This window comes from Blastomyces gilchristii (assembly GCF_000003855.2).
Source record: "Blastomyces gilchristii SLH14081 genomic scaffold supercont1.4, whole genome shotgun sequence".
In the NCBI taxonomy this organism is placed as follows: Eukaryota; Fungi; Ascomycota; class Eurotiomycetes; order Onygenales; family Ajellomycetaceae; genus Blastomyces; species Blastomyces gilchristii.
In genome coordinates, this window is record NW_003101679.1 from 2,832,320 (window position 1) to 2,855,146 (window position 22,827).

The 22,827-nt window shown below is 45.2% G+C and overlaps 8 protein-coding genes across 13 annotated transcripts; 5 read left to right on the forward strand and 3 right to left on the reverse strand.

The window, feature by feature from the left end:
- Positions 1 to 955: 955 nt before the first annotated feature.
- On the forward strand, positions 956 to 1,829 carry BDBG_02916 (uncharacterized protein). The gene has a single exon (XM_002626693.2). The coding sequence runs from the start codon at positions 1,171 to 1,173 to the stop codon at positions 1,537 to 1,539; it is 369 nt and encodes a 122-aa protein (XP_002626739.1). The 5' UTR covers positions 956 to 1,170; the 3' UTR covers positions 1,540 to 1,829.
- Positions 1,830 to 2,096: 267 nt separating this feature from the next.
- BDBG_16690 lies at positions 2,097 to 5,399 on the forward strand. Of its 2 annotated transcripts, none has more exons than XM_031724584.1 (5): positions 2,097 to 2,669; positions 2,752 to 2,898; positions 3,037 to 3,468; positions 3,545 to 4,842; positions 4,898 to 5,399. In XM_031724584.1, the coding sequence occupies exons 1-5, from the start codon at positions 2,656 to 2,658 to the stop codon at positions 5,215 to 5,217; spliced, it is 2,211 nt and encodes a 736-aa protein (XP_031577389.1). In that variant the 5' UTR covers positions 2,097 to 2,655; the 3' UTR covers positions 5,218 to 5,399. The 2 variants fall into 2 exon arrangements, with proteins under 2 accessions (XP_031577389.1, XP_002626740.2); XM_002626694.2 differs by having other exon boundaries at positions 2,465 to 2,669; positions 3,545 to 4,846.
- A 1,986-nt stretch (positions 5,400 to 7,385) lies between these two features.
- Positions 7,386 to 10,170, forward strand: BDBG_02919 (CMGC/MAPK/P38 protein kinase; the record flags this gene model as incomplete). Of its 3 annotated transcripts, XM_031721014.1 has the most annotated exons (10): positions 7,386 to 7,627; positions 7,699 to 7,746; positions 7,831 to 7,960; positions 8,045 to 8,088; positions 8,155 to 8,257; positions 8,332 to 8,679; positions 8,761 to 8,839; positions 8,907 to 9,093; positions 9,213 to 9,427; positions 9,489 to 10,170. In XM_031721014.1, the coding sequence occupies exons 1-9, from the start codon at positions 7,572 to 7,574 to the stop codon at positions 9,295 to 9,297; spliced, it is 1,080 nt and encodes a 359-aa protein (XP_031577390.1). In that variant the 5' UTR covers positions 7,386 to 7,571. The 3 variants fall into 3 exon arrangements, with proteins under 3 accessions (XP_031577390.1, XP_031577391.1, XP_031577392.1); XM_031721015.1 differs by having other exon boundaries at positions 9,216 to 10,170; XM_031721016.1 differs by lacking the exons at positions 7,699 to 7,746; positions 7,831 to 7,960; positions 9,489 to 10,170 and having other exon boundaries at positions 7,486 to 7,509; positions 9,216 to 9,297.
- On the reverse strand, positions 8,240 to 12,985 carry BDBG_02920 (C6 transcription factor). 3 transcript variants are annotated; one of them, XM_031721017.1, is made up of 4 exons: positions 12,565 to 12,985; positions 12,394 to 12,505; positions 11,587 to 12,341; positions 8,240 to 11,456 (listed from the first exon to the last, which is right to left on the reverse strand). In XM_031721017.1, exons 1-4 carry the CDS (start codon positions 12,846 to 12,848, stop codon positions 10,097 to 10,099), a joined length of 2,511 nt encoding a protein of 836 aa, XP_031577393.1. In that variant the 5' UTR covers positions 12,849 to 12,985; the 3' UTR covers positions 8,240 to 10,096. The 3 variants fall into 3 exon arrangements, with proteins under 3 accessions (XP_031577393.1, XP_031577394.1, XP_031577395.1); XM_031721018.1 differs by having other exon boundaries at positions 8,426 to 11,456; positions 11,587 to 12,271; XM_031721019.1 differs by having other exon boundaries at positions 8,906 to 11,456; positions 11,587 to 12,505; positions 12,565 to 12,962.
- A 159-nt stretch (positions 12,986 to 13,144) lies between these two features.
- On the forward strand, positions 13,145 to 15,555 carry BDBG_02921 (uncharacterized protein). Its single transcript, XM_031721020.1, has 2 exons — positions 13,145 to 14,752; positions 14,823 to 15,555. The coding sequence occupies exons 1-2, from the start codon at positions 14,006 to 14,008 to the stop codon at positions 15,120 to 15,122; spliced, it is 1,047 nt and encodes a 348-aa protein (XP_031577396.1). The 5' UTR covers positions 13,145 to 14,005; the 3' UTR covers positions 15,123 to 15,555.
- A 767-nt stretch (positions 15,556 to 16,322) lies between these two features.
- Positions 16,323 to 17,407, forward strand: BDBG_02922 (rab family, other; the record flags this gene model as incomplete). Its single annotated transcript, XM_002626699.2, has 3 exons — positions 16,323 to 16,406; positions 16,510 to 16,573; positions 16,686 to 17,407. The coding sequence occupies 3 exons, from the start codon at positions 16,323 to 16,325 to the stop codon at positions 17,405 to 17,407; spliced, it is 870 nt and encodes a 289-aa protein (XP_002626745.1).
- A 175-nt stretch (positions 17,408 to 17,582) lies between these two features.
- Positions 17,583 to 19,877, reverse strand: BDBG_02923 (uncharacterized protein). Its single transcript, XM_002626700.2, has 2 exons — positions 19,249 to 19,877; positions 17,583 to 19,160 (listed from the first exon to the last, which is right to left on the reverse strand). Exons 1-2 carry the CDS (start codon positions 19,562 to 19,564, stop codon positions 18,289 to 18,291), a joined length of 1,188 nt encoding a protein of 395 aa, XP_002626746.1. The 5' UTR covers positions 19,565 to 19,877; the 3' UTR covers positions 17,583 to 18,288.
- Positions 19,878 to 19,888: 11 nt separating this feature from the next.
- On the reverse strand, positions 19,889 to 22,819 carry BDBG_02924 (uncharacterized protein). Its single transcript, XM_002626701.2, has 5 exons — positions 22,073 to 22,819; positions 21,618 to 21,986; positions 21,293 to 21,534; positions 20,885 to 21,225; positions 19,889 to 20,783 (listed from the first exon to the last, which is right to left on the reverse strand). Exons 1-5 carry the CDS (start codon positions 22,372 to 22,374, stop codon positions 20,340 to 20,342), a joined length of 1,698 nt encoding a protein of 565 aa, XP_002626747.2. The 5' UTR covers positions 22,375 to 22,819; the 3' UTR covers positions 19,889 to 20,339.
- Between the last annotated feature and the right edge of the window lie 8 nt (positions 22,820 to 22,827).

Genomic DNA, 22,827 nt, shown 5'->3' on the forward strand with positions numbered 1-22,827 from the left:
ACTTCCGTCTCTAGCATTCATATGTCTACACCCTCTCCGACTCCCTCTTGTGCCTCTCGATAATCCTCTCTGTATCGTGCTTCATATTTGATTCATTAAGAGACTCGGATCCCCTTGTCCAAGCCCTCCCGGGTGGCACAAAAAAAAACAAAAAAATACAACCATGATAGATTTACCAGATCTGGGGGGGAGAGAATTCTTCAAAAAAAAAAAAAAAAAAATTCAATCTTATTGTATAGGCTGAGTTGGTAAGTGGTAGAGAAGGCTGCGCAAGCAGAAAAGCGAGCGTAAGCGAGCATTTGATGCTTGTCTTATATGTAGGTAAACGTTTTTCCTCCCCTTCATGCCTGGACAACAAGATCTCGGATATGAAGAACAAACGGGGTTATTGTTCCTCTTCCCGTCTACCCCCCTACCCCTCTAAAAACCCCCTTTAAAGATCTTCTAGCTTTTCTTCTCACTAGCCATGGAGGATGGAAGTGTTGAGTCAAATTTAATGAAAATGATAAGACCTTAGCCAAAATTCTTTCTGTGTGCGGTGTACTTGATGTAGTTATGTTTTCTTTTCTTTTTCTCCCTTGGCATTGGAGATCATTTCCCCATTAGATAACTACATACAAGCTGCAGAGTCTGGCTTATTTTAGTGACTTCGAAGAGGTCGCAGTTTGCCAGCAAGACGGAGCCTACAGTGTTTGTGAGCTTCATTCTCGACACGGAAACTTTAGAAGCGATAGTCCAGGAGGTCTTGTGCAGGATGACCAAGAGTATACAGAGTATATGGGGACATTGTTGTTGAGAAGTTGAATGTGTAAATTGAGGTTGAGGTGCCCCTAGAAATCCTCCTGTATTGAAAAGAATTACCGCCAATGTGGCATTATCCTTTCCCATAACCCCTAGGGCTCAACTGTGAGTAGTAAAGATGCATCGTTGTTCCGTTCTACACTTCCATCAAAGGGGATAATCCTATTGATATCGGAGTTGTTTTTTGGCATACAATGGCCATATCTCAGATTATAATAGAATTCATATTTTTCGGGTATAAATGGTGGATGAAACACCCCCCCCCCCCTCCCCCGGAAAAGCTAGATAGCTAGGCAGAGTCATATTTTGCAAGCACACTGAGAAACTAGGAGAAACCCTGTCGCCATCCAGAAATCCGATTGGCTTGCAATGCAAGGCGTTGAAATATCTGCGGCAATGCTGAATAAGAATCATGATGTGCGAAGATCTACAGCGACCTCCTCAGGGAACGGGTGCACTTCCAGTCAAATGCGGGGAGCTCCAAGTATGATGATCATATCCACCGTCAGAAAGAGCGACAATACCAAGCCCAATATTTTCATGGGCTTTGAAGGAACGTCGAAGAATATCAAGTTGATGAAGGTGTTCCCGAACGTTGAAGAGAGCATCAGCGGGCGGACTGAGAGCAAGCGAGTCCGCTCCGCTCGTCTAGCTCCTGACCTTTTTCACACTTCGAGAGCGGCTTTGAGACTCCTCACGTTCAAAGTCACTGTCGCCGATAAATTGGCAATCAAGTAGTAACCCTTTCTATCCAATACGCCACGTTATAGAAGCAAGGACTCCTGTGCCTCCCTACAATAACTACTCAGTACGTTGTGGCAGGCAGTGTCTGAGCGGCAAGAAAATCCCAGTGAAAAATACTACCTTCACGGCAAGCCAAAACATCAATGAAGAACGGAATGTGATAGCTATGAACGGACGGAGGAGGGGCCAAGTAATGTACAAGTACATGTATGTACAAGACTCTAGCTGGGCAATGATAAAAATGCGGAAAGAGATACACAAGGTGGAGTTCGTGGGCACTTTCTATTCTAGTAGCTATGAGGTCTATATTTGGAGCTCAAACAAAATACTTCCAGGATATATAGCTTTCTCAACAATTTTCTTTCCTACAGATAAAAGAGAAATATCAAATGTGCGGCATATGGTTCATGTAAATTTTGGCTTCCAAGCACCTGCACTCTTGATAGGAGAAAATATAACCTTACTCTAAGTAGTTAGTTACTGATGGCCTAGATATGTGTGTGGCGGTCGACACTGATGTTGATTGGTATTTAAACAATGGCTAATGAACCCGACGAGTAAGGAAAATTGGTCTTCAAAAAACAGGGATGATAGACCCCAAATCGCCTGCAGAGTTCCCCTACAATCCGCGAACAATGTAGATGTGACTGAAGGCGGATTTTTGACGGGTGCGGGACAGGAGGATTGCAATAATAATGGTCTGGCTAGGGCCTATTTGTTAGTTGGATGGGTCGGATGGGTAAAGAAAGAATCGATACTATTCTCCCCCTGGGCAAGCGTGCGACAAGGCGGGACTTCAAAACCCATTATTAAGTCTGACAGTCTTGACCCGCAATTTCCGGACGAAGAAGCCGTCCAACAGGACGCTGCGTATAGGTCGCTGTGTTACGATTGGGCGTTGCGATTGGGCGATCATTATGAGTTGCATAAAACTAGATCTTTCACGAAACTAGTACATCTGTAGAGGAAACTGATATTAGCAAGAAATGTTGTGGAATGGGCGCTCAAGCTCTCCGTCGCAGGTTAAATATCTAGCATGCTCTCACTACCTAGATCTTTACCCCGTTCAACTTAACACTTATTGTTGTTTTCTTGTTTTGAACTGCCAAAATGTTTCGCAATCGGTATGTATGCCTCGTGAGATATATCGGGTGCAGGCCCTATTCTCCAGAGTCGAGCTTGGAATAACTCTTTGGATAAAAACAGAAACAATTCTCAGCAGCCAAACAAAGAGCTTTATTCTGATTTCAAGAGATCATATCCTGATCCTAGTTGTTGGAATGCTTCGCCATTGCTCGCCGCTACTCAGAAAGCTTGGATCTACCCGTTCATAAATCAGATCGGGCACTCGAGGTTTGTCACTATTCATTTCCATAAATTCAACAATATATAACACGTGAATTATCCCTAGGCAGTTAATTATGCCCCTTTATATCTGAATACATGAAAAGAATTATCTTTTCATAACTTACTAATTTTGATATACCATAGGCTCGTTAAGGACAGTGATATAAAGGACCACGGCCTAGCTATAAGCAAGTTGCTTGATCAATGGGAAATCATATCGGCCCCTTTAGATTTATCAAGTCTATCCACTTCTACTTCTAGGACTGGAGGAATGGCGGCCGCTTCTGACCCAATCTTCTTGCCAACTCCTGGCCCTTTTTTAGCAAATCCTGGAGTTGTCGATCCGAGAGCCCTTCAACTGAAATTGTGCCAACTCCAGTTCAATGAAACAAAGCATGTTAAAAATCCGCCAGCTGATCCTGACTCATTTGTCCTTCAAAATTCGGAACATGGCCCTGTGGACCGTCATAGTGACTTGAATGCTCATGTTAACCAGCCACAGTCTCGGGAGGTGGCAGCCCTCATGCCTGGATTGACGGAGCACATAGACCTTGATATCAATAAGGACAATGATAAGTAAGTAGTTGGAATTTTTTTTTCAAGTGCTGTTCCGATGAGCGCACATGAAGCTTATCATAGATATATGTTTTAGATTTCGTTACAATGTAACTCTTTGTGCCCCCACAGCCATGGTAGAACACAAAGGCGAGGTCCCGATCACATATCTAAGCAAGGGACATGTCTATCATATGTCTGTGGTGGATTCCACACCTCCGAAGTCTTCCACCCATCCCATCAAATACCGCACGTACGTCCATGTGGCCTTTGAGGATCCCGAAAAACGCTTGAACCCCGATCCTTGCTGGCAACTGTGGAAGGAGCGTCGTGGATTGAGTGAAGCTAGCCGGCGAGGTGGCAAGGTCCAGGCTGTCGAGTATATAAATCCCAACCAAGGAAGAGATAGAAAAGCGCGACCCTCAGAGGTGGAATTGGAAACTACATCCCTTAATGGGTTCTGTGTTTCTTGGACTTCATGTACGGAGGCGAAGAGCATAGGCTGCACAATATTGATCCGGTTGAATTTTCTTTCAACAGACTTCAATCTTGCAAAGGGCGTCAAGGGTGTTCCTGTCAGACTATGCGTGAGGACAGAAATGGTCTACCCAGCTAATATATATTCTGCTCTTGACACAATGAAGATATATTACTACTGTAAGGTGAAAGTTTTCCGAGATTATGGAGCGGAGCGTAAATTGTCCAATGATATCGCTCATGTCAGAAAGGCAATTCACAAACTCCAGCAACGGATTTCACACGAGGAGACGAAAGCACATGATTTTGGTAAGAGGAAACGAGATGCTTCATCTATGACCATTGAACCGGAGAACCGACCAGCAAAGATTTCAAAGAATTATGATGCAAAAGCACGGTCTGGGAAAGAGCGTCTTCTGCTCGAGGTGGCCATGAAACAGGATATGATTTCATCAACTTCGCCCGTCAGCCTACTCAACCTGAGGGAAGACAACCAGGATACTGTGGATTTTTCTGCTGCTTTTGTCTTGAATGAAACACAGAAGAGCGAGAGTGAGCTTTTTACGCACCAAGCCGATGGCACATTCCTGCCAACCATCTATATGGAAGCTGGGACATTAGATACCTCCTCTTCAACCCCCAGAGATGATTATGTGAATTCTCCATTGCAGGCCTGTAGACGCGAGCAGTCAACTTTCCGAAATTCATCCATTGATGTCGATTTTCAGCATGGCCTAACAGATTGGTCCAGAATTTTGCGACTAAGATCAGAAAACCAGCTGCTCACTGCACAGATGGCTCCTCCGGCCCAGCCCATCAATATGCAGAATCTTTTTTTTGAAAAATTAAATGGGAGGATTGAGGCAGTGGATATTGATGCTACATGCAGCCTGTCCTCACGTCACTTGGCAAAGTCTGGTGAGTAAGTATGTGACCAACTCTTTTTCATACTCACTTCTCTGACCACTTTTAGTTGCTTGCTTCTATGTTCGATTGCGACATACGGACATTCAGAATGTTGATGGGTATTATCATGCAGTCTATATTGCGCAGCGAACCGTGACAAACCTTCTCAATAGCATTTCAAAAATGTCTGGGGTCAGTCTTTCAGAGAAAACACGAGTCTTTCACATAACCCCGAACGGCCTAAAGGTAATCATTGACGATCGTGTCGTCCAGGAGCTGCCAGAAGGACAGGATATGACTGCTGAATTTGTCGGAGCTCATAATGTTGATATTGATCTTCTTAGCTGCTTGAACACTTCATATCCCGAGATTATGCTCTTCTTTTGATGAACAATATTGATAATCGTGACAAACCCTTTAAGTGCCGCGTTACGATTGGGAATTGAGAATTGTTCAAAATTGCGTTACGTTATTTTGTTTTTTGAGTGATAAGCTTAGCTCACTGAATTGGAGCTGCTTTTAATATTTGATAGTGATTCCTGAATATGATGCCGATGATTTTATTTGGATCTTATGTACAATGTCTATCCTCTGGGCAGTAAACTCTCAAAAATAACAAGTCAAATAAGGTTTGAAACCCCCCTAATTTATAGAGGCGAGAGTTCAGTTCACGCTATAGCTACAAAGGAAGAATCAGTTTGTCCACCTGCAAAGTTTAGTAACAATGAGGTCGAACGTCTCAGGGGACTTAGTGTAAACAACCAGGAACCTCTCATCAACTCCTCAATCTCTTCTTTCTCGTATCTTGTGTCATAAGCTCTCAGTTAATTGCCTAGTCGGATAATCTCCCCATCTACATCTCCTTCTGGTTCCTTCATGCTCTCTCTGACAAGTCTTGCATATCTCCACAATGAATCGGTTAATGTCTACTCCCACCTTATTCCTGCTTTCATCTTACTCTTTTTTGGCATCACACTTTACAAGACCCTCTCGCTGAGATATGTCACTGCCTCATGTGCGGATATCATAGTTTTCGCGTGTTTCTTTATTGGAGTCACTCTATCTATGTTTGGGAATGTCAGCAATATTCCATGCTATTCAGAACCATTGCCATGAGGTCGCCAGTTTCAGAAACAAGCTGGATTGTGCGGGCATTGTGTTCTTAATCACAGGCAACTTCATTCCTAGCATCTACTATGGGTTTTATTGCCAACTAGATTTACAAACTGCGTATTGGTCCCTGGTCTGTGTTCACTTTCTTGTCAATCAAACCACGTAACGTACTGACTGTCCGTTTGTTGAGATATCCGTCTTGGGCTCGGATCCATGGCGATTTCCGCATTTCCAAGTTTCCGAACATCTGCGAGGAGGTCATTTCGGGTGGGACTGTTCTCTGCACTCGTTCCAGTGATTCATGGTGTGGTGAAGTTCGGACCGGAGCAAATGAGCAACCAAATTGGACTTTCCTGAGTAGTACTGCAAAGAGCTATCTACATATTAGAAGCTTTCATATATGCTGTAAACCATTAAATCCATCCTACTAGAGTCAAATAATTAACAGCGACTGTTTTTTAGGTCCCAAGTGCTAGAAAGTCTATACCCCGGTTTCTTCGACACTTGGGCACCAAATCTTTCAATTTCTAGACACATCTTCAGGGTTTGGTCAATGCGTTGGATTACAACCGGCCGTCATGGCCTCACGATGCCCCTTAAAATGACCGAGTTTTTGACTCTGTCATTCTCATCCCTATCTGTCACACCCAGTGGCTCTGCCGAAACTATGAGACCAAATGTAGTAATGAGAGCATTTATGCGGTCATTATCACCGGCATGAGCTCTATTTTCTCGGATATGAGTGCATCTGATTTCAATCACACTCCTGTCATTCCTAATGAATGAGATTGTTGAACAAAGTTATTTTATTTTGACCCCTAGTGAGTCGAACGTCACTGATGATGCTGCGGTTGCTGGATCAGTGATCCTTGCACTTAATGTTTCCAAATTTGTCTTCAAGCTGAAAGCAGGAGAACTTTACGCCATGCGTTTAGGTTTCAGTGGAGAGGCATCACTGTCACAAGGACGGCTACAGCTTCGGTCCTGCACAAGCTCTCCTTTCCGGATTTTACAGAGGACGCTCATGCCTCCTGGTGTAACGTGGGGAAATGTCGTTGACAGTAACGGAGCATATAAAGCTCATGATATCATTTTATCATTTTATCATTTTAGTTTTTTTGTGGATTTCACCAGCTTTTCTCTTTTCAGCCTGCAATTAATGTGATACGCTGCATTCACTCACATAAATTATCTCAACCACATAATCTTCATTTGTCGGGTTCATTAACCGTTGTTAAATACCAATGAATACAACTGTGCTTCACCAAACCTGCAGGAAATAATACAATGACCTACCTATTACCAAGATGAGAACAACTTTATATATGAGCCAATTAGATCGCAAATGGCAAAGCTTCCCAGACCAATCAGATCTCATGCAGGTAGCTTCTAATTGGTTCAAATGCATCTTCTGAGAAGTAAACGTGGAGTAAATCAGCACACAAACACATAAGACTCCATCCATGCAAGTCAGAATCACTACTATGGAGAAGCATGCTGATATACAGGGAGACTCGACATGAGATCAATGATTCTCATTTTTGACCTCTTCGTCTTCTTTCAAACGTAAATGTAAGATTATATCTGATCACGCCTTTCCTTCCTTTTATTACAACCTAATAGATATAATGGTGCAATTCACTCATGTTAACGTCTTCGGCACCTGCTTTGAGGTTACAACAAGGTAAAGTGTTTCGTTCTGTATTGACCATTTGAAAATGAGTCGGATGATAATCTAACTACTTTTTGTTTAAGATATCACCACCTACTGCCTTTGAAAATTGAAGCTTCAAGCCTTCGCTGGTATGCGCGCTATCATTTGTTTTCTCCAGCTACCCGATCTCAAAGGAAATAGGAACTATGTCAGACCTAATCTATATTAAACAGTTCCGCGATCGATGAGTTGATATGCAGTCAAGTTACAGTCAAGAAGATAACCAAGCCATTCAGAAACTCTGAGCTTTCTCAGAAAGCATACTTAGAGCTGAAGCTGCTGAAGCATCTCAAACATGAAAATGTTCAGAATGAATTTTAATAAGTTCTGAAATACTACTGAATCTTCGTGCTGGCCATTTTGCTAACCTAATTGTCATGTCTTTAGATTGCTGCTCTGCGAGATGTGTTCATGTCACCAGAGGACAATATGTAACTGAAAGCCTTACAATTTTCCCATTTTAGTGTGAACGGTGTCTGACTTTTGTCAACATTCAGATACCTCATAACCGAACATCAAGATGCGTCGCTCGAACAGCTTATCCTATCTCAGCCTCTTGGGGAAACTCATTACACGAAAGTATTTCTCTATCAAATTCTTGTAAGGAGTTTCCCGCACCAACAGATAATCCCATTTTTTCTTTTCCTTCCGGCTTGGTCTAATTAATGTTACAGAGAGGATTGAAATACATTCACTCAGCGAACGTGGTGCACTGCAATCTGAAACCATCCAACATCCTCATTGGTCACAACTGTGATCTACGAATAACCGATTTCGACCACGCACGCATTCAGGGCACAAAGGTAACGGAGCCTTTCAGTGAGATTCAATGCTTCCGTACCCCTGAGCTCCTATTGGGTGAATGTACCTACGAGTTCGCCATCGACATGTGGAGTGTGGGATATATATTTGCGAGGATGATCAATAGAGAACTATTCAGTCTCGAAGACTGGAAAGTCAACTCGCTCCACGCGATTGGGTATCCTCCTAGAAGTATGATGAGTGGCATCGATGATGCAAATGTGCGTATCAATGACAAATTACACTGAAGTACCCTCGCAGGGTAATAAATAATTATTTGCCTAATCAACCAAAACCTTTAGATATCAGAAAATCTCGAGCCTCTCCTGAACACCCGGTGCAAGCCCCTGAGGTGCTATATCAATACCACTGATCTTGAAGGTAGGAATGGACCTGTCCAACAAACCTTTTTACAATGATAGCTAACCCGCCTCCCCGCCTCTCCCAGCCATGGGGCTCGCGGAGCACTTACTCGCCTTCGATCCCAAAGCGAGATATCAAGCCAACCAGGCATTGCTTCACAAATACGTCTCATTTTACCATGACCCCGATGACGAACCGGTCTCGGAACAAAGATGGTCAGTCTCTGACACGGATTACGTCAACTTGCCAGTGGATACTTGGAAAACCCTAATGTAGGCGTCCCCCATACCAGAACAGAGGTTTCGCACCCCCCCCCCCCCCCCCAGGGGGGGCCATAAGACATGTGGCATAGTGCTAATGGACGAGGATTTGAATTTTCCTGCCATACTAGCAGCCTCTCCGAGATCCTTGATCATCATAATAAGCAGCTATCAAGCGAAGTTAGCTCGAAGTATGTAATGGTTGAAATGAAATGAGTCAGGGACTAATGAGATCTATCAAGAACTGAAAGCTTTTGCGACAATGTTTCCTTTGTCATTTTTGTCTCATTGACTCATTGAATGGGATGAGGGTTACAGGCTCGCCATCAATTTGGATTCCTTAGATGTATGTATGAATATGAGTTATGGAACCGCTGCGTAACACCTAATAAATTGAATCTTTCTAGAACTATTGTCATTTTCCGCATCACTACTTTCCCAACCATGACAGCCTCTTCTCCCGCCCCGCCACCCCTGAAACTTCCATCTCGAGAAGAAAGAGCGGGCTTCCAGCCTAAGCTGAGTAGGGCAATAAGACCGGTACTAGAATAACCTGCTGACATCCCCAGCAGTTCTATATCTGACCGAGGCACCTCCCAAACATGGTTATCGCAATCGCTATTTCCTACTAGCTGCTTGAGGAACATGATACTTTAGCAGAACATCGAAAGGGTAGATTGATTTGATACCGTCAGTGGGTAAGCAGATGGTTAACCTTTGGTGTGTCGGCCAAGTGAGTGTATGATCTGCTTCATGGAGCCAAAAATTTTGTCTTCATGGGGGCTCTCAGCAGACGGAGCAAACCATATAGGAAAAAAGATTCAACAGTATCAATCTTGAGAAATACGAGGCTACAAAACCAGCTAGGTACTTGAGGTGTACCAAAAAAAGGCATGAGATTGTGAATAGCCATTTCTCAATCACTATAATGCTTCTCTACCATTATATCCAGCCTGAACGCCATCGGAAAAAGTAGATGGAGGCTTAGAAAAAAGCAAGGCAACGTAAATGAAATTTACGTTTGATCCATATCTGGGAATGTAGGGGTAAAATAATTAGTTGTTTCTTCTGTAGCTGTCGTATATAGGAGATATTCGTCATAGTCAGTGCAGATTGCCGGGTGCATAACTTCGCCGTAAGGCACCGGGACAAAAAAAGAAGAAGCTAATGGTTCTAGGTGGTTTTGATGAGGTACTTCCCATGGAGTAGCATTTGGTTCTGGATAGGACGTGGTAGTCATAGTGGGTGTCTGTATAACAGTAGGGTTTTGCTGCCGTGGATGCATAGGCAAGTCACTGACATCGAGCCCAATATCAGTCGCAAGACGTCGAACGAAACCGTCGCAGAGCATCCATGCCCGGTGAGAGGCAGAGTTCTCTTGAGACATGTGATGGAGCCAACGAATGGCCTTTTTCATTGCATTCGAAATAGTCTTCGCATCATCAGGCATATGTCGTGCGCGAAAGGTTAACTCAAGAAGCAACACTGTCGTCGATTGCATAAGATAATGCAATACGCACCACCATGGTGCCATATTACTCAGCCCGATAGCATCAGGTTCATCAGGTATCAGATCTAACATATGACAAGCCGAGCTGACGCATAGTGCTGCAGTGTCGTGAGTGAATTTTTTCAATTTTCGGGTGTGTGCTGCCTGCCGGTCAAGACGACAGAGACAAGGGCGTGTAAGAGTTATTTTAGTGCTATAGTAGAGAAACGCTAGATTCAATCTTTGCCTTTGAAAAGTTGCGGATCCCTTCCTGATGGTGACATCATATGCCTCTGGAAGCCTGGAACGCCAAGCTTCAGTCTTCGAGCTCAACCTTGCAATTAGATGTTCAGTATCGACCCAGGCGGTGTGAATTGCTCTAGCGGTATATAAGCTGCGAATAACCTCCTGCATAATGGATGTGAGGTCAACAAAATAGAGAAAGTACAGCGAGGCATTGGGCGTGATTGTCCTCAACCAATCGGTTTCAACCTGCTCCTGAGCTTGATCATGGTTTGCTGCCGGGCCGGATGTGGAGCTTGCCGGCAGCGAGGTTGAGGTCCGAGTTGATATGTTAGACAATCTAGATATGGTACTCCTAACGCGTCGGTCCCGGAAAGAATGCAGGTTGAGAAGCTGGCTCACATTTTCATCGTGAAAATTTTCTTCCTCAAATGGAATAGGAAAGGGCGCTGTGCAGACACCATCGTCAATGCTGGCAGGTCGGCCAGTCATGGTGGAAAGTAGGTGTTCAAGGGTGTACAGGGACCACCAAACACGGTACCGTATCTCTTTTGAAATATCACTGGTATCTGCAGTTCCGCTGCGCAGGTTGAGCCCTAGTGCAAATGCGGATCGAACAGAGATGCCGGAGAATTTCCACGACCTGCCAAACCACAGATTAAGATGTGTTATCTGAATGATGCGGCGGCTGGGGAAGGGTATGAAAGAGGAAAAGAGTCAAAGGGAGGCGGCTATCAAGAAAGAACCAACAAAGGATTATCTCTCAAACCTACCTGTTGATCTGGCCTGTCGCCAGAAAGTAAAAGGCCACTAGGCCTTCAACCTGCACCCGCTGTAAGTCGGGGTGGCTGAAGAACGCATCCCCATTCATACTGAGCGCCTTTGCCCGTGTAAAATAAATCAGATGGTCCCTGTCATCTACTCCCCCGCCCGCCTGAATGAGGAGCGAATACTTGGCAGCAATGGCAAATATCATGTTCAATATTGCCAACCACTTATGGCCTGGCATTGCGGAAGGCTGGTCATAGAATAAGTTATACTGTGAAGTGAAAACTGCTTTCCCAATGATCGGGAAAGAGGGATGTACCGAGACAAGGTAGGCATTGAAGAGTTTGTCGGCGGTTTCCCTTGGGGGTATTGCGTAAGGCTCAACTGCTTCCGAAATGGAGACCCCCAAGTCATCAAGGTGATAGCTTGCGGAGGTAGTGGATGTATCCTTATAGACATCATTAATGTCCGATTCAGGAACCGCGTGTAACCCGTCGGGGCCATTAAAATGATCATCATGTTGCTGGGTTGAGCCATGGTCGGCTTCTCTTTGCAATCTTTGCATCCAGCTTATCTCAGAACTTTGGCCCATGAAGCCCGTAGCTTGCGCTCTCTCGCTTCGGTTAAAATCTTCCTCGGCATGGTCATCCATAAACGCTGCGGACTCGACCGAGGATGCTCGAGGGGAATCTTCTGTTAAATCAGCCTCGGTCAAGGATGAAGTTTCCAAAGATTCCAAGGTATCTTCCCGCTCGGAGTGCTAACTGCGGTCAGGTACGTACAACATGCCAAGGCGGCCAAGGGTACCCTACCTTCTGTAGTGTCATTCTTATAAGTTGTGCGTCCTGATCGTCTGCTCGAAGACTCAAGTCATGAAGCAACCCCTCATAATCTTGGATCTTATTAGACAAATGTTTTAGGTTTCTTCGAGGGATGTCAGCAGAAGAATGGCTTGGTGTAAACTATTAAGAAATATGTCGCACTTCTCTGCCATTTCCCGCTTCCCATATGTATAGTAACATGATATGTTGAGTTCCAGACATTGTCTGCAGACTGGCTTGTCCCCGGGGCATTTCGACTTCCGCTGTCGACAAGGCCCGCACGCCTGGGTGACACGCTGGCGGGTCGCCGACCCGAAGGAAACAGGCTCACACCCAGGCTTTATTTTGAGTCTCGGTATGGCTATCTTTACAGAGGGTGCCTGACCAGGACTAGTGGTAGGTCGCCGGGAGACCGGAAGAGACGCGAGAGGCCTCAGTGGGGGCATTTGACGGATAGACCAGCAGGCTCAAATGTCCATACAAATGTCCCGTTCTGAGTTCAAGACTGGCGTGCGCTGTTGACGATACTGTCGCGAGACTGGAACGCCAGTGTGAGCAAGATTATTGCCCCATCACGGATTTCTCGCAGCGTCAAAGCCAAAAAATGTGGGGTAAGGTTTCAGGTACGGTACTATGGAACGGAGATACTTGATGCCGATATTGATATGACTGGAAGTCCTCCACACACACTAGAAATTTATTTTGAAACCCCAGTAGTTACCGGATTAAAATTGCTCCGGTAGTTACGCACTCTCAAATTTTCGGGGATTAGGCCCTAAAAGATCGGCACTATAAGAACATACTTTATCACATCATTCAGTGGCAAAGCGAAATGCTACAGAACTAAATGTCCTCTCTTTTTCACAATTTGGAGTGACTTTTATCATTGTACTCGTTATTCAAAAAGGGTTTGTCACCAAGAAAGTTTGCTTTCCCCTCCACATGGCATCCGTCGAAGAATACCCAGCGGTTTCCACCTCTCGCGTCAGTATAGGCCTTTTCACTCTGCCTTTGGATGCGCTGGATATGATTTTTCATCAGGTTAATCAGTCCTCTAATTGCGTTCTTCTGCTTGTCTCCCTTTTGGATGGTTCTTCTCAGAACCTCTTGTTAAGACTATGATGTTACGACTGCAGCTTCACCCTCGTGATCTTGTTCAACTTGTAAGAGTTTCTCGAAATGTGAATGAGATCGCCATACCGTTCCTGTATCGGACCGTTCATTTCCATCTTCCCGGCCATATAAGTGCAACAGACGCCCTGCTCTCGAAGCTAGAAGTATTCTCTGACCAGGATTTCCCTCTTCTCAGGCATACCACAAGAGTGTTGATATCAGGAACATGGTATCAGGCATATGATGAAATCGAGTCAAGGCTGGGTTTAGAAAATGTTGTGTCTCCAGCTGTCCGAATGCTGAACACCCTCATCACTATTTGTGTGTCTAAAATGCCTAAGTTGCGAGCTTTCATGTGAGCCCTGCTTCTTATCCTAGCTCAGAAGCGACGCGGTTTTGTGCCCACCATGTGCCCACGAGGTCGAAATTCTGACTTTTTTGGAATTGAAGCTGGGACTCACAGATTGCGCCAACACAGAAATTGATCTCAATGGTTGCGCTATCTGACAGAATGGAGTATCTACAGTTACGAGTGGCGACAGACGGCAGTCCAACACCATATTTTCATCCAACATTGAAATTCGGGGGCTATTCGAAACTACGCTTCTTGAACATTATTGACGTCAAAATCACATCAGCTCTTCAATCTGTTGGCAATGCACTATTTTCTACAGAGCAACTGAGTGAACTTGCCATCTGGGCGGATGAAGATGTAATATTGTCCCTTGGTGTCATTTTTTCTGGCTGGCCTGGGCCAAAGATTCTTAACCTAAAAGCCCTTGATCTGAGAAGATTTTCCAATGTGGGATGTTCAGCTCCATCTATCTGGCAACATATTTCTGCTGCGTGTTTAAGTGAATTGACACTAGAAATCGGTTCATTCCTACCGCCAGACGATTACATCGGCTTTTGGGAAGGGGCAGTTGCGGCGGGCATGCGGCCGACAACTCTGCGTACAAACCTGATATCTGAAGGCTTAACTGACTTTATCTGCTCATGTAATGGTCTGGAGGTGTTCCAGCTTACAACTTGTTTATTACCACGACATCTTCCCCCCATTTCAATCTTCCTGGAAACCATAATCAGCGAGCACTCTAAGTCCTTGAGGGTTCTTGCAATACATGCCCAAGGGCCAGACGAAAGCGAATACCTTCTTGATCGAAAACTTTTGGACTCATTGTCCTCACGCTGCACAAAATTGGAGGAACTCGGGTTTAAAATCCTCGAGCAGAGCCAGGTAAGCCAATCATTATGATCTAGGTGTAGAATGTGTGCTGATTCGCTTTTATTATTGCTTCCACGTGAAGGCCGATGTCCATTTAGTATTTCAGCTTCCCCTATTGCGCGCACTTCATATTGACTTTGCTGGTGATTTGAGTTTTGACATGCAAAAGCTGAACCATCTTAAGCTTCGAAAACTGATAGCTGAATGTCTTTCAAACATGGCTCAACACCATTTGAAATATATAGCTTTTGGCGAAGGACTGGTGTACGCGATACTGACTAACCCTCTACGGTGGCACGTTAGATCGAATTTGGTTGGGTACATCCGTGATACAGTCATATTTCGAGAGAAAATGTTTGACTGGGCAAGTACGATCAGGTAGAAACTTTATCCGGAGCGGTTGGTGGAATACATTTGGTCATCTTTATCACAAAAAGCACAAACCGAAAGAGAGCACAGCTTTTTATTTTATTTTCATCTGATTTTCGACTTCTCTTTTAGGTAGGGATGACACAGAGCAATAGGATATTGCTTATCAAAAAGTTAGTTTTATGTTACAGTCTTCTTTGTAAATTAATAGTCAATAGAGATAATGTTATTCGGAGTAGCTCCCACAGGTATTCAGCAACAATTTCTTTTTTGCTATCCGTTCCTCTGGCCCAGTTCTGTGGGAAACAAGATGAAATAAAAGTGATTCGAGCTAGGCTATTGGAGAAAACCTTTCGTCAGGAGTCATAGTCGTAAAAGGCCGCCTTTCTCTGTTTCCGGAATATTGAGATCTATATACGCATATATACCCCGCTTGCGGTGCTTGGGCATTCTGTATTTGTTGTCGTTGACCGATGAGTCGATGACGCCCAACAGTAATATTTTCCTCTTTTGGTCAACGTGTCCCCACAATCAATTAATTGATTAGTGGTTGAACATGAAGCCTGACTTTTGAGCTTAGGGTATCAGAGATCTGGTATGCTCATTGGTATCATACATACATATTGCTCGGAGAAAAAGAGAGCCAGTTGGTCGGATATTATATAATCCAGAAACCCATATTTTCTAACTATCTTTGGTTTAGTGCTGGGAGCCATTAACTACTCCTGATTAGGAAAGGTGCCTCATCATCAACCTCCGCCTTGCCTCGAATCAATCAAGCCAGGCGTAGGCTTCCTATGCACCGCACCCCAGCGATTGACCAAGGTTCATTTACCATCCGGGACTTTGTTGGAATATACATTTTATACTACTCTTTTTGCTTTGGCTCTTTTGTGTATCTTTGTCTCACTCTGCTGTATTGTGACTGGCTCTGAATCCTCACGACTTCTCCCTACGCACAGAGGCGGCACCTACATTCTTCCATCTTCTGTTGTGAGCACTCACTGTCTGCCTATTAGCATAATATCTACCATAAAGCAGAACGGGGAAGGGGATACATCATAAAAGGCTCTTGATTGATAGCTTTGTGTTCCACGGCTATCCGGGCCCCGCCGTGTTGCCTAAATCATCGACCACCACGATTTATACGTCCATTTTTCTTAGTTGACGTTGGAAAAGGTGTTATAAAAAGAAAGCAAAGGAATACAGCACTATGGCAGATGCAGGAGCCGCAACTGGTCCTAAACCTAGTAGCAGCGTGAAGTTAGTGCTCCTAGGAGAAGCTGCTGTCGGGAAGGTTTGTTTTATTTCATAGCTATTATATACTGGCCTACTCGACACGGAACTCCTATGATATGTTTTGAGATTCTTCTGCTAATGCATGTATTTATGGTTTGCAGTCATCTCTCGTCCTGCGATTCGTAAATAATGATTTCCAAGAAAACAAAGAACCAACGATAGGAGGTATGAGACGTGGTGCTTCTTTCACATAACATCTCACTCCTCCGAACTAGTTATTCTCTGGTAAATTATCCTGTGAGCTAATCTAATGATCGCCCCAACTCCTCAACTATAGCCGCTTTCCTCACTCAAAAATGCTCCCTGCCAACCAGAACCATCAAGTTTGAAATATGGGACACAGCCGGACAAGAGCGCTTCGCCTCCCTCGCACCCATGTATTACCGCAACGCCCAAGCCGCGCTTGTCGTCTACGACCTCACTAAACCGTCCTCCCTTATAAAGGCTAAGCATTGGGTTGCCGAGCTCCAGCGACAAGCTAGTCCAGGCATCGTCATTGCTCTTGTCGGTAACAAGCTGGATCTAACGAACGAAGACTCCAGCGCAGCAGCAGCAGCATCAACAACAGGCATACAAGCTTCCTCCCCAGCAACTGGGTCACCAGGAACGGATGCTTCTGAAGGTGGCGACAATGATTCCTCTGATGCTGTCGAGCGAGACCTTGAGGGAGACGAGGAGGAGGAGGAGCAGGATTCTCCAGCTGGCGATGCGCGAAAAATCTCTACTCGTGAGGCAAGCGCGTATGCGGAGGAAGAAGGGCTTCTGTTCTTCGAGACGAGCGCAAAAACGGGCGTTAACGTGCCTGAGGTCTTCACCGCGATTGCAAATGCGATTCCGGAAACGAGTTTGAAGGGGGCGAGGGGCGTTGGTGCTGGTGCTGGTGCTGGTGCTGGTGCTGGTGTGGGTAATGGTGGCCTTGGTGGGAGGCCTGGGGAGGATTCTCGGATTAATTTACGGGATCGTGGGGCGGCGACTGCGAAGGAAGGATGTGCTTGTTAACGGTGATCTTTATTTAATGATCTCCGAAAAGAGACTGGTGGACTGTGGAGTATGGATAGCACAGTTTACGGTTTGGTTGTTGCGACAGCTTAGGGCTCCATTGAAGCCATGACAAGCGGTGGGTACCCTTTTCGTGGGTTTGAATGCGTATCCCTATTTTATTATATATTCTGTACTTTTCCAATTTTCCTCTCGCGTTATTTTCATTCCTGCGACTCTTGCCCTGTCACTCTATCCGCTTTTCTTTTCGACTTCTATATTTGTTCATTCATCTGTTATTTCCGGCTCTGGTTTGGCTGAGTTCTGGTTTTCAGCTTTTTTGAGGTTTTGTTTGTATTAAGAATCCATAAATGCAACTCAAAGAAACAAATCAAGGTATCCTGGGTTCAAACTATTATTAAATCACTATTTCCCTTAATTACCCAGGTTCCAATTTACTCACCCAACCCACATCATTACATCGCTGGCTAGAGAGCAAGTTTTTCGCGGACCAAATAGAAATGGCCCCGAAAAAAAAAAACAGCAGCTTCACAACTAATACAAAGCGCCTTATCCCTCTTTTCCATTACACATTTTCTTGCGCCACTTGCCGATAAAACTGAAATGGGGAACTCCAATCGCAACGGTAGAACCGGATAGATAAAATAGATCATAACATGGGAGAAGAAAATAATGAGCGGTCAAAATGACACTGGGGGAAACGGAAAAGGAATCAGCTACTACAGCCGATGACATCGGCTAGTAGTAGAGGTAGTAGAGGAAATAAGAACGGACTGGGCATAGTTATCATTAAAACAGTAAAAGTAAAAAGTAAAAACACAAGCAATAAGAAGAAAAGAAAAGCCTAGAAATGCATAAAATAAGGAGAACAACTTTTAATTTCATAGCCCATCCACCGCCTCCACCCACCCGAATATCACCCCAGTCACGCACGTCGCTAGAGTCCAAATCGCACCCCACCCCATCGCTCCTTCCATCTCCGCCCCGCTAATCGTCCCCACAACCTGCATGATGGTATTCATCATGGTCATCATTGCCAACACCGTCGTGCGTGATACCAACATCCGCGTCTTCGCCGGTAACGAGAGCCAGTATTTGCGATATAGTGACGTGACCAGAAATTCACCAGCGCGTTCCTCATCGTGCTTGCGCGCCTTCTTTCCGCCAGTTTTACCCTCCCCTTCCGCTTCCTCCTCTACTGCCACTGTTACCCTTTTATGCTGCTGTTCTTCAAGTTGCGCTGCGCCAACAGAGCTGACAAAGAGGAAGTCGCGCAGGGAGTAGCCGGCAGGCAGCAAAGCGACGAGTAGAGAGACGAAGCCCTTGGGCCCGACATGGGCGATGCGCAGATCAGGGAGTCCGTCGTAATAGGTTACGAGGTAGGTTGGGAGCCAGGTGGCGAGGCTGCTATAGAGGATTATCGTGTAGATGCATGCGGCGACAAGGGTGGTGTAGAGGGTTGTTGGGCAGTCTGTGAGGATTGTGTGGTGTTGGTGTTTAAGGCTGCTCTTGGTAGTTTTGGCGCTGCGAGTGGTCTTGGAGCTGGTGTGGGCACCGGAACAGCTGAGGCGCATGAATGGGTACTCTTCGTGTACGCGGCTGGAGCTGCGGAAGAGGAGGAATGGGAGGGCTGTCGACAATATGGTTATGGAGGCGACTGTCATTAGGGTTGTCGGGCGGATGCCGTAGAAGCTGTAGAGGAGGGAATAGGTTGGCAGGTGAGTTAGATAAGTGAAGGATGCGACATCGCGAGCTGGCAAGGCAGGGAGCGTATCAACAGTCAGCATCTGATCTATATATGGCGGTTGCGGCGAATTTTTGGATTTCGCCAGGGGACTAACCATCATATCCCAATATCCAGGCAATCGTCAACTCAACAGTTCTCCATGCAAGCAACCCTCCAATCTGCCACCAGGAATTAAAATGCCTGCTCGTCCAGGCTAAATCTCCCTGTGTAATTTGTGTGCTCAAAGAAAATAGGACAGTGCTAAGTGTTAAGCTGCATATCACCAGGCTGCTATACCGGCACAAGCAATGAATCCAGCTAAACGATTTGAACTTGCCCTTCGTTGGCAGCGCTTCATGTTCATGGGGAGCTTGCTTCCCTTTCCCCAGCGAGCTCGACCTCGTTGTCATCGACGACTTCTTCGGCGGCATTGCTAAACACAGTGTGCTCCTCTTAGCACTCTTCTTGCGCCCGGGCTGGATGGCGACAAAATATTCAGGAACCGGCGCGTATGTTTATTTGTTTATTTGGAGATGGACTAGCAGAAGAACTTCAGAAGCTCATCTTGGAAGTGGCATAGATTGCGTAGAAAGCTTGGTATTTATTTTGGCTCCCAGTTTAGTTTGTTGTTGCAGGGAAGCGATGATGTCACGATTTGCAATGAGCTTCGGCGCTTGATGGAACCTGATTGGTCAACTGGACCACCAGTTTTGTTTTGGGCATGACATGACAACATGAATATCACTGTTGATTGAGAGCCATGAAGCAAACAAATAAATATAATTTTGCTGCGGGAACTGTCCTTCTGAATGAGGGGATTAGAGGGAGTTTTCCTCACTTTATCAGTAAAGGCTATTTACATCAAATTATGGTGGAATGGATAATTAACAAGTTTTCGCTAGGTAGAGAGAGTCTTTGAATCAGGATAAGTGAGCTATATACAAGCAAGATCAGCACAGAAAGTATGGAGCCACCGAAAGAAATCTATCGTAGAAAGTACAGCAGAAAATAGGAAATGTTGAGCGCATGTCAGGCCCGAGGATAACAGTCGATGTTTGCATCGAGCTCTTTAAGCGAAAGTGGTCTTGTAAAATATAAGAAATGGAAGGGGCCGTATACTTGGTATAGGAAAAAAAGAAAGGAAAAAGAAAAGAAAAAGAAAGGAGAATCCATCCATCATTTCAAATGCAATGAATAAACACCCCTCTAATCATCATCGTCCTCATCCTTCGGTTTAACCACCCCAATCTCAACAGTCCCTGCCTCCCTGCCCTTCGTATCACGAATGACCGCCTTAAACGACCCATTATTCCAAAAGTCTTTAACAGTAAGCTCCCGGGTCCTGCCCAAGCTTTCAATATCGTTGATTCTGTCCAGAGTCTTCTCCAGATGCTCTGCAAAGCCTGGTTCAGAGCATATCTCTCTGAAGGCGATTTGCATCGGGACAGAGTCGGCGCGAACCATGCCTCTGGAGTCGATGGTAAATATGTTGTCGTGATCGTAGCTTTGGATAAAGTCTGCTCTCGTCATGACTTGTCGGGCTTCGTGGAGAGGAATCTCCGGTAGGATATGGCCCTTTTCGGGATCATATGTACACTCCATTTCCTTTTCTCGGTCAACTAGCTCTTTGGCGAGGACCATGGCGGCGGACTGGAGAATATTATCAGCAGCGAAAGAGAAAAAAAAAAAAAAGAATAGAAGCTAAGGATAAAGAAGGACTCCAGAAAATGGTGGGATGAGGCGTTTCATACCGAGTATTTCTGCTCATCCATCACATCATCGTCCATTTCCTCTCCTAAGATCCAGCATTTGTTGAGAAACCATGACTTCTCTGCTTGGCATATTGTCGCGCAGGTCTCCATCATGTCCTTCGATTTCGCCACGCGATTCAAAAATGTCAGTCGTCCGCCAACTTTGTCATACACTTTTTCGAGTATTGAATCGTCCAAAGTTTCATTGAAATATTTTTGTCGGTACTGCCGTAAGGCCATTATTGCACGGTCCTTGGGAAGATCCGGGAGAGGAATTATTTCCATTCGGGTACCATAACGTTTTAACCGCTCATACACCCAGTAATCATCGCTGTTGAAAACTGAGAAAAAGAGAACTGTTAATACAAAGGTAGGTTGCGTATGTGGTTGAGCGGGATAACTACTTACTCATCGTAACCAAGCTACTTGCTGCCCATTGCTCAGCACGCTGCTGAATCATTTCTAGCAGATCGCGCCCATCGTCGTCGTCTCGAACTAGATGGGTACTATTAACAATTAAAATGAGGGGCTTCCCGCCCTTGTGCCGCCGCGCAAGAGCGACTTTCTCAAGCTTGTTAAGAGCTCGTTCAATGTCTAGCAAGGCAGTGGTGTCTCGGGGCCCTCTAATACTAAACAGGCTGCCAATATAGCTATAACAGACAATCCGCTTAGTTAATAAAACAACTGCGTCCCGGCATATTTAAAAGTTCAATGTTTTTACTTTTATACATACTCTTCATGAAACTCAAAGTCCAAGGCCTTGCCAAGGCGGATACGAAAAATCTCAAGATCTGCATGCGCTTCGAAAAATGCCACGCCATCGCCATCAATCTTTCTCATGGCGTCGAGAAGCATGGAGGTCTTCCCTGTACCCTTTTCGCCGATGAGAAGATAGTAATGGCCGCGAATGGTGCCATTGACTATTTGATCAACTTTATTTTGCTCCTCGCGCTCGATCCAGTGGCCTGTGTCACTGCCATCGGTACCCATTGATGGCGCTACGCCAGCAACTTCGAGAGCTGGATCGCCGGGGTTGAATGCGTTGTCCATTTTTGCTAGGACTAGATACTTATAGTACCGGTGATAAGAGTACCCTGCCGCACTGGACGTGTAAAAAAAAATAGTTAGGGAACGATATCCGGCTCCAAAGAGGGCGGCATAAGGCGCCATGCGAGGTTGACTTCTTACCCGAGCACAGCGATTGATGCAAACATGGTCGCTGCAGATTCCATCATCTTAAAGAGGGTGGTTCTTAGAGAAGGCTCTTCTTCATCTTTCGGATTCTTTCTCTTATCATCTTCCTCTTCAGGCATATCTTGATTAATGGATTGGGGCCCGACAGGGGGTGCACTCTGCGCATAGCACCGCCGCGCAGCGGGAACAACAACATTCCAGGGACGGAGAAATTGGGGACGAGCCGCCCATGGTCTGGGAGGAAAAAACACTTTTGCGTTGCTACATACACGATTCAAACGCATAGCGCGAAACATAGATGTAGATATTATTACTCAGGTTGGAGGTCCGCGTTGCCTATTTAGACGGTGTGTTGCTAAATTAAACCTGAAGGATTTGCGACTGGGTCCTTGGACCTTCCAGCTTGCCGTCCAATGATGGGTTTAACACCAAGGTGGAGACATTGGAGTCCGCATGAAATGAGGGGAAAATGAATGGAATTGATATTAAAAATATCCTTTGTGAAAAAACGAAAGGTTAATAAGAAAGGAAAAAAGCATTTATGCAAAAGAATGTCGGTTGTCGTTGTGACAGATTTCAGCTTGGAAAATCAATGGGTTGTTGTTGGTGACCGACCGACCAGCGCAGCCAAACATCGCGGAACAAAAGCTGCGGTTTTAGCGAAAAAGGGTTGGTTCAACCAAGGATGGCTTTGGGTTTGCCCCAGAATTTAAACCCACCAATCAGATGGGACTATTCAAATCACTCAC

What these genes read in the sequence shown, in the direction of transcription:
- BDBG_02916 (XM_002626693.2), top strand. Translation starts at nt 1,171, where the DNA reads ATGCAAGGCGTTGAAATATCTGCGGCAATGCTGAATAAGAATCATGAT.
- BDBG_16690 (XM_031724584.1), top strand. An exon ending in AATCAGATCGGGCACTCGAG is followed by an intron (nt 2,899 to 3,036) that starts GTTTGTCACTAT and finishes GATATACCATAG; the next exon opens with GCTCGTTAAGGACAGTGATA. An exon ending in ACGTCACTTGGCAAAGTCTG is followed by an intron (nt 4,843 to 4,897) that starts GTGAGTAAGTAT and finishes GACCACTTTTAG; the next exon opens with TTGCTTGCTTCTATGTTCGA.
- BDBG_02920 (XM_031721017.1), bottom strand. Translation starts at nt 12,848, where the DNA reads ATGCCCCCACTGAGGCCTCTCGCGTCTCTTCCGGTCTCCCGGCGACCT. An exon ending in AAGCGGGAAATGGCAGAGAA is followed by an intron (nt 12,506 to 12,564) that starts GTGCGACATATT and finishes CATCCCTCGAAG; the next exon opens with AAACCTAAAACATTTGTCTA. An exon ending in GCGACAGGCCAGATCAACAG is followed by an intron (nt 11,457 to 11,586) that starts GTAGGTTTGAGA and finishes GTGGTTTGGCAG; the next exon opens with GTCGTGGAAATTCTCCGGCA.
- BDBG_02921 (XM_031721020.1), top strand. Translation starts at nt 14,006, where the DNA reads ATGGTTGCGCTATCTGACAGAATGGAGTATCTACAGTTACGAGTGGCG. An exon ending in AAATCCTCGAGCAGAGCCAG is followed by an intron (nt 14,753 to 14,822) that starts GTAAGCCAATCA and finishes TTCCACGTGAAG; the next exon opens with GCCGATGTCCATTTAGTATT.
- BDBG_02923 (XM_002626700.2), bottom strand. Translation starts at nt 19,564, where the DNA reads ATGCCGCCGAAGAAGTCGTCGATGACAACGAGGTCGAGCTCGCTGGGG. An exon ending in CTGGATATTGGGATATGATG is followed by an intron (nt 19,161 to 19,248) that starts GTTAGTCCCCTG and finishes CTGCCTTGCCAG; the next exon opens with CTCGCGATGTCGCATCCTTC.
- BDBG_02924 (XM_002626701.2), bottom strand. Translation starts at nt 22,374, where the DNA reads ATGTTTCGCGCTATGCGTTTGAATCGTGTATGTAGCAACGCAAAAGTG. An exon ending in GACTTTGAGTTTCATGAAGA is followed by an intron (nt 21,535 to 21,617) that starts GTATGTATAAAA and finishes TGTCTGTTATAG; the next exon opens with CTATATTGGCAGCCTGTTTA. An exon ending in TGGATGAGCAGAAATACTCG is followed by an intron (nt 20,784 to 20,884) that starts GTATGAAACGCC and finishes AATATTCTCCAG; the next exon opens with TCCGCCGCCATGGTCCTCGC.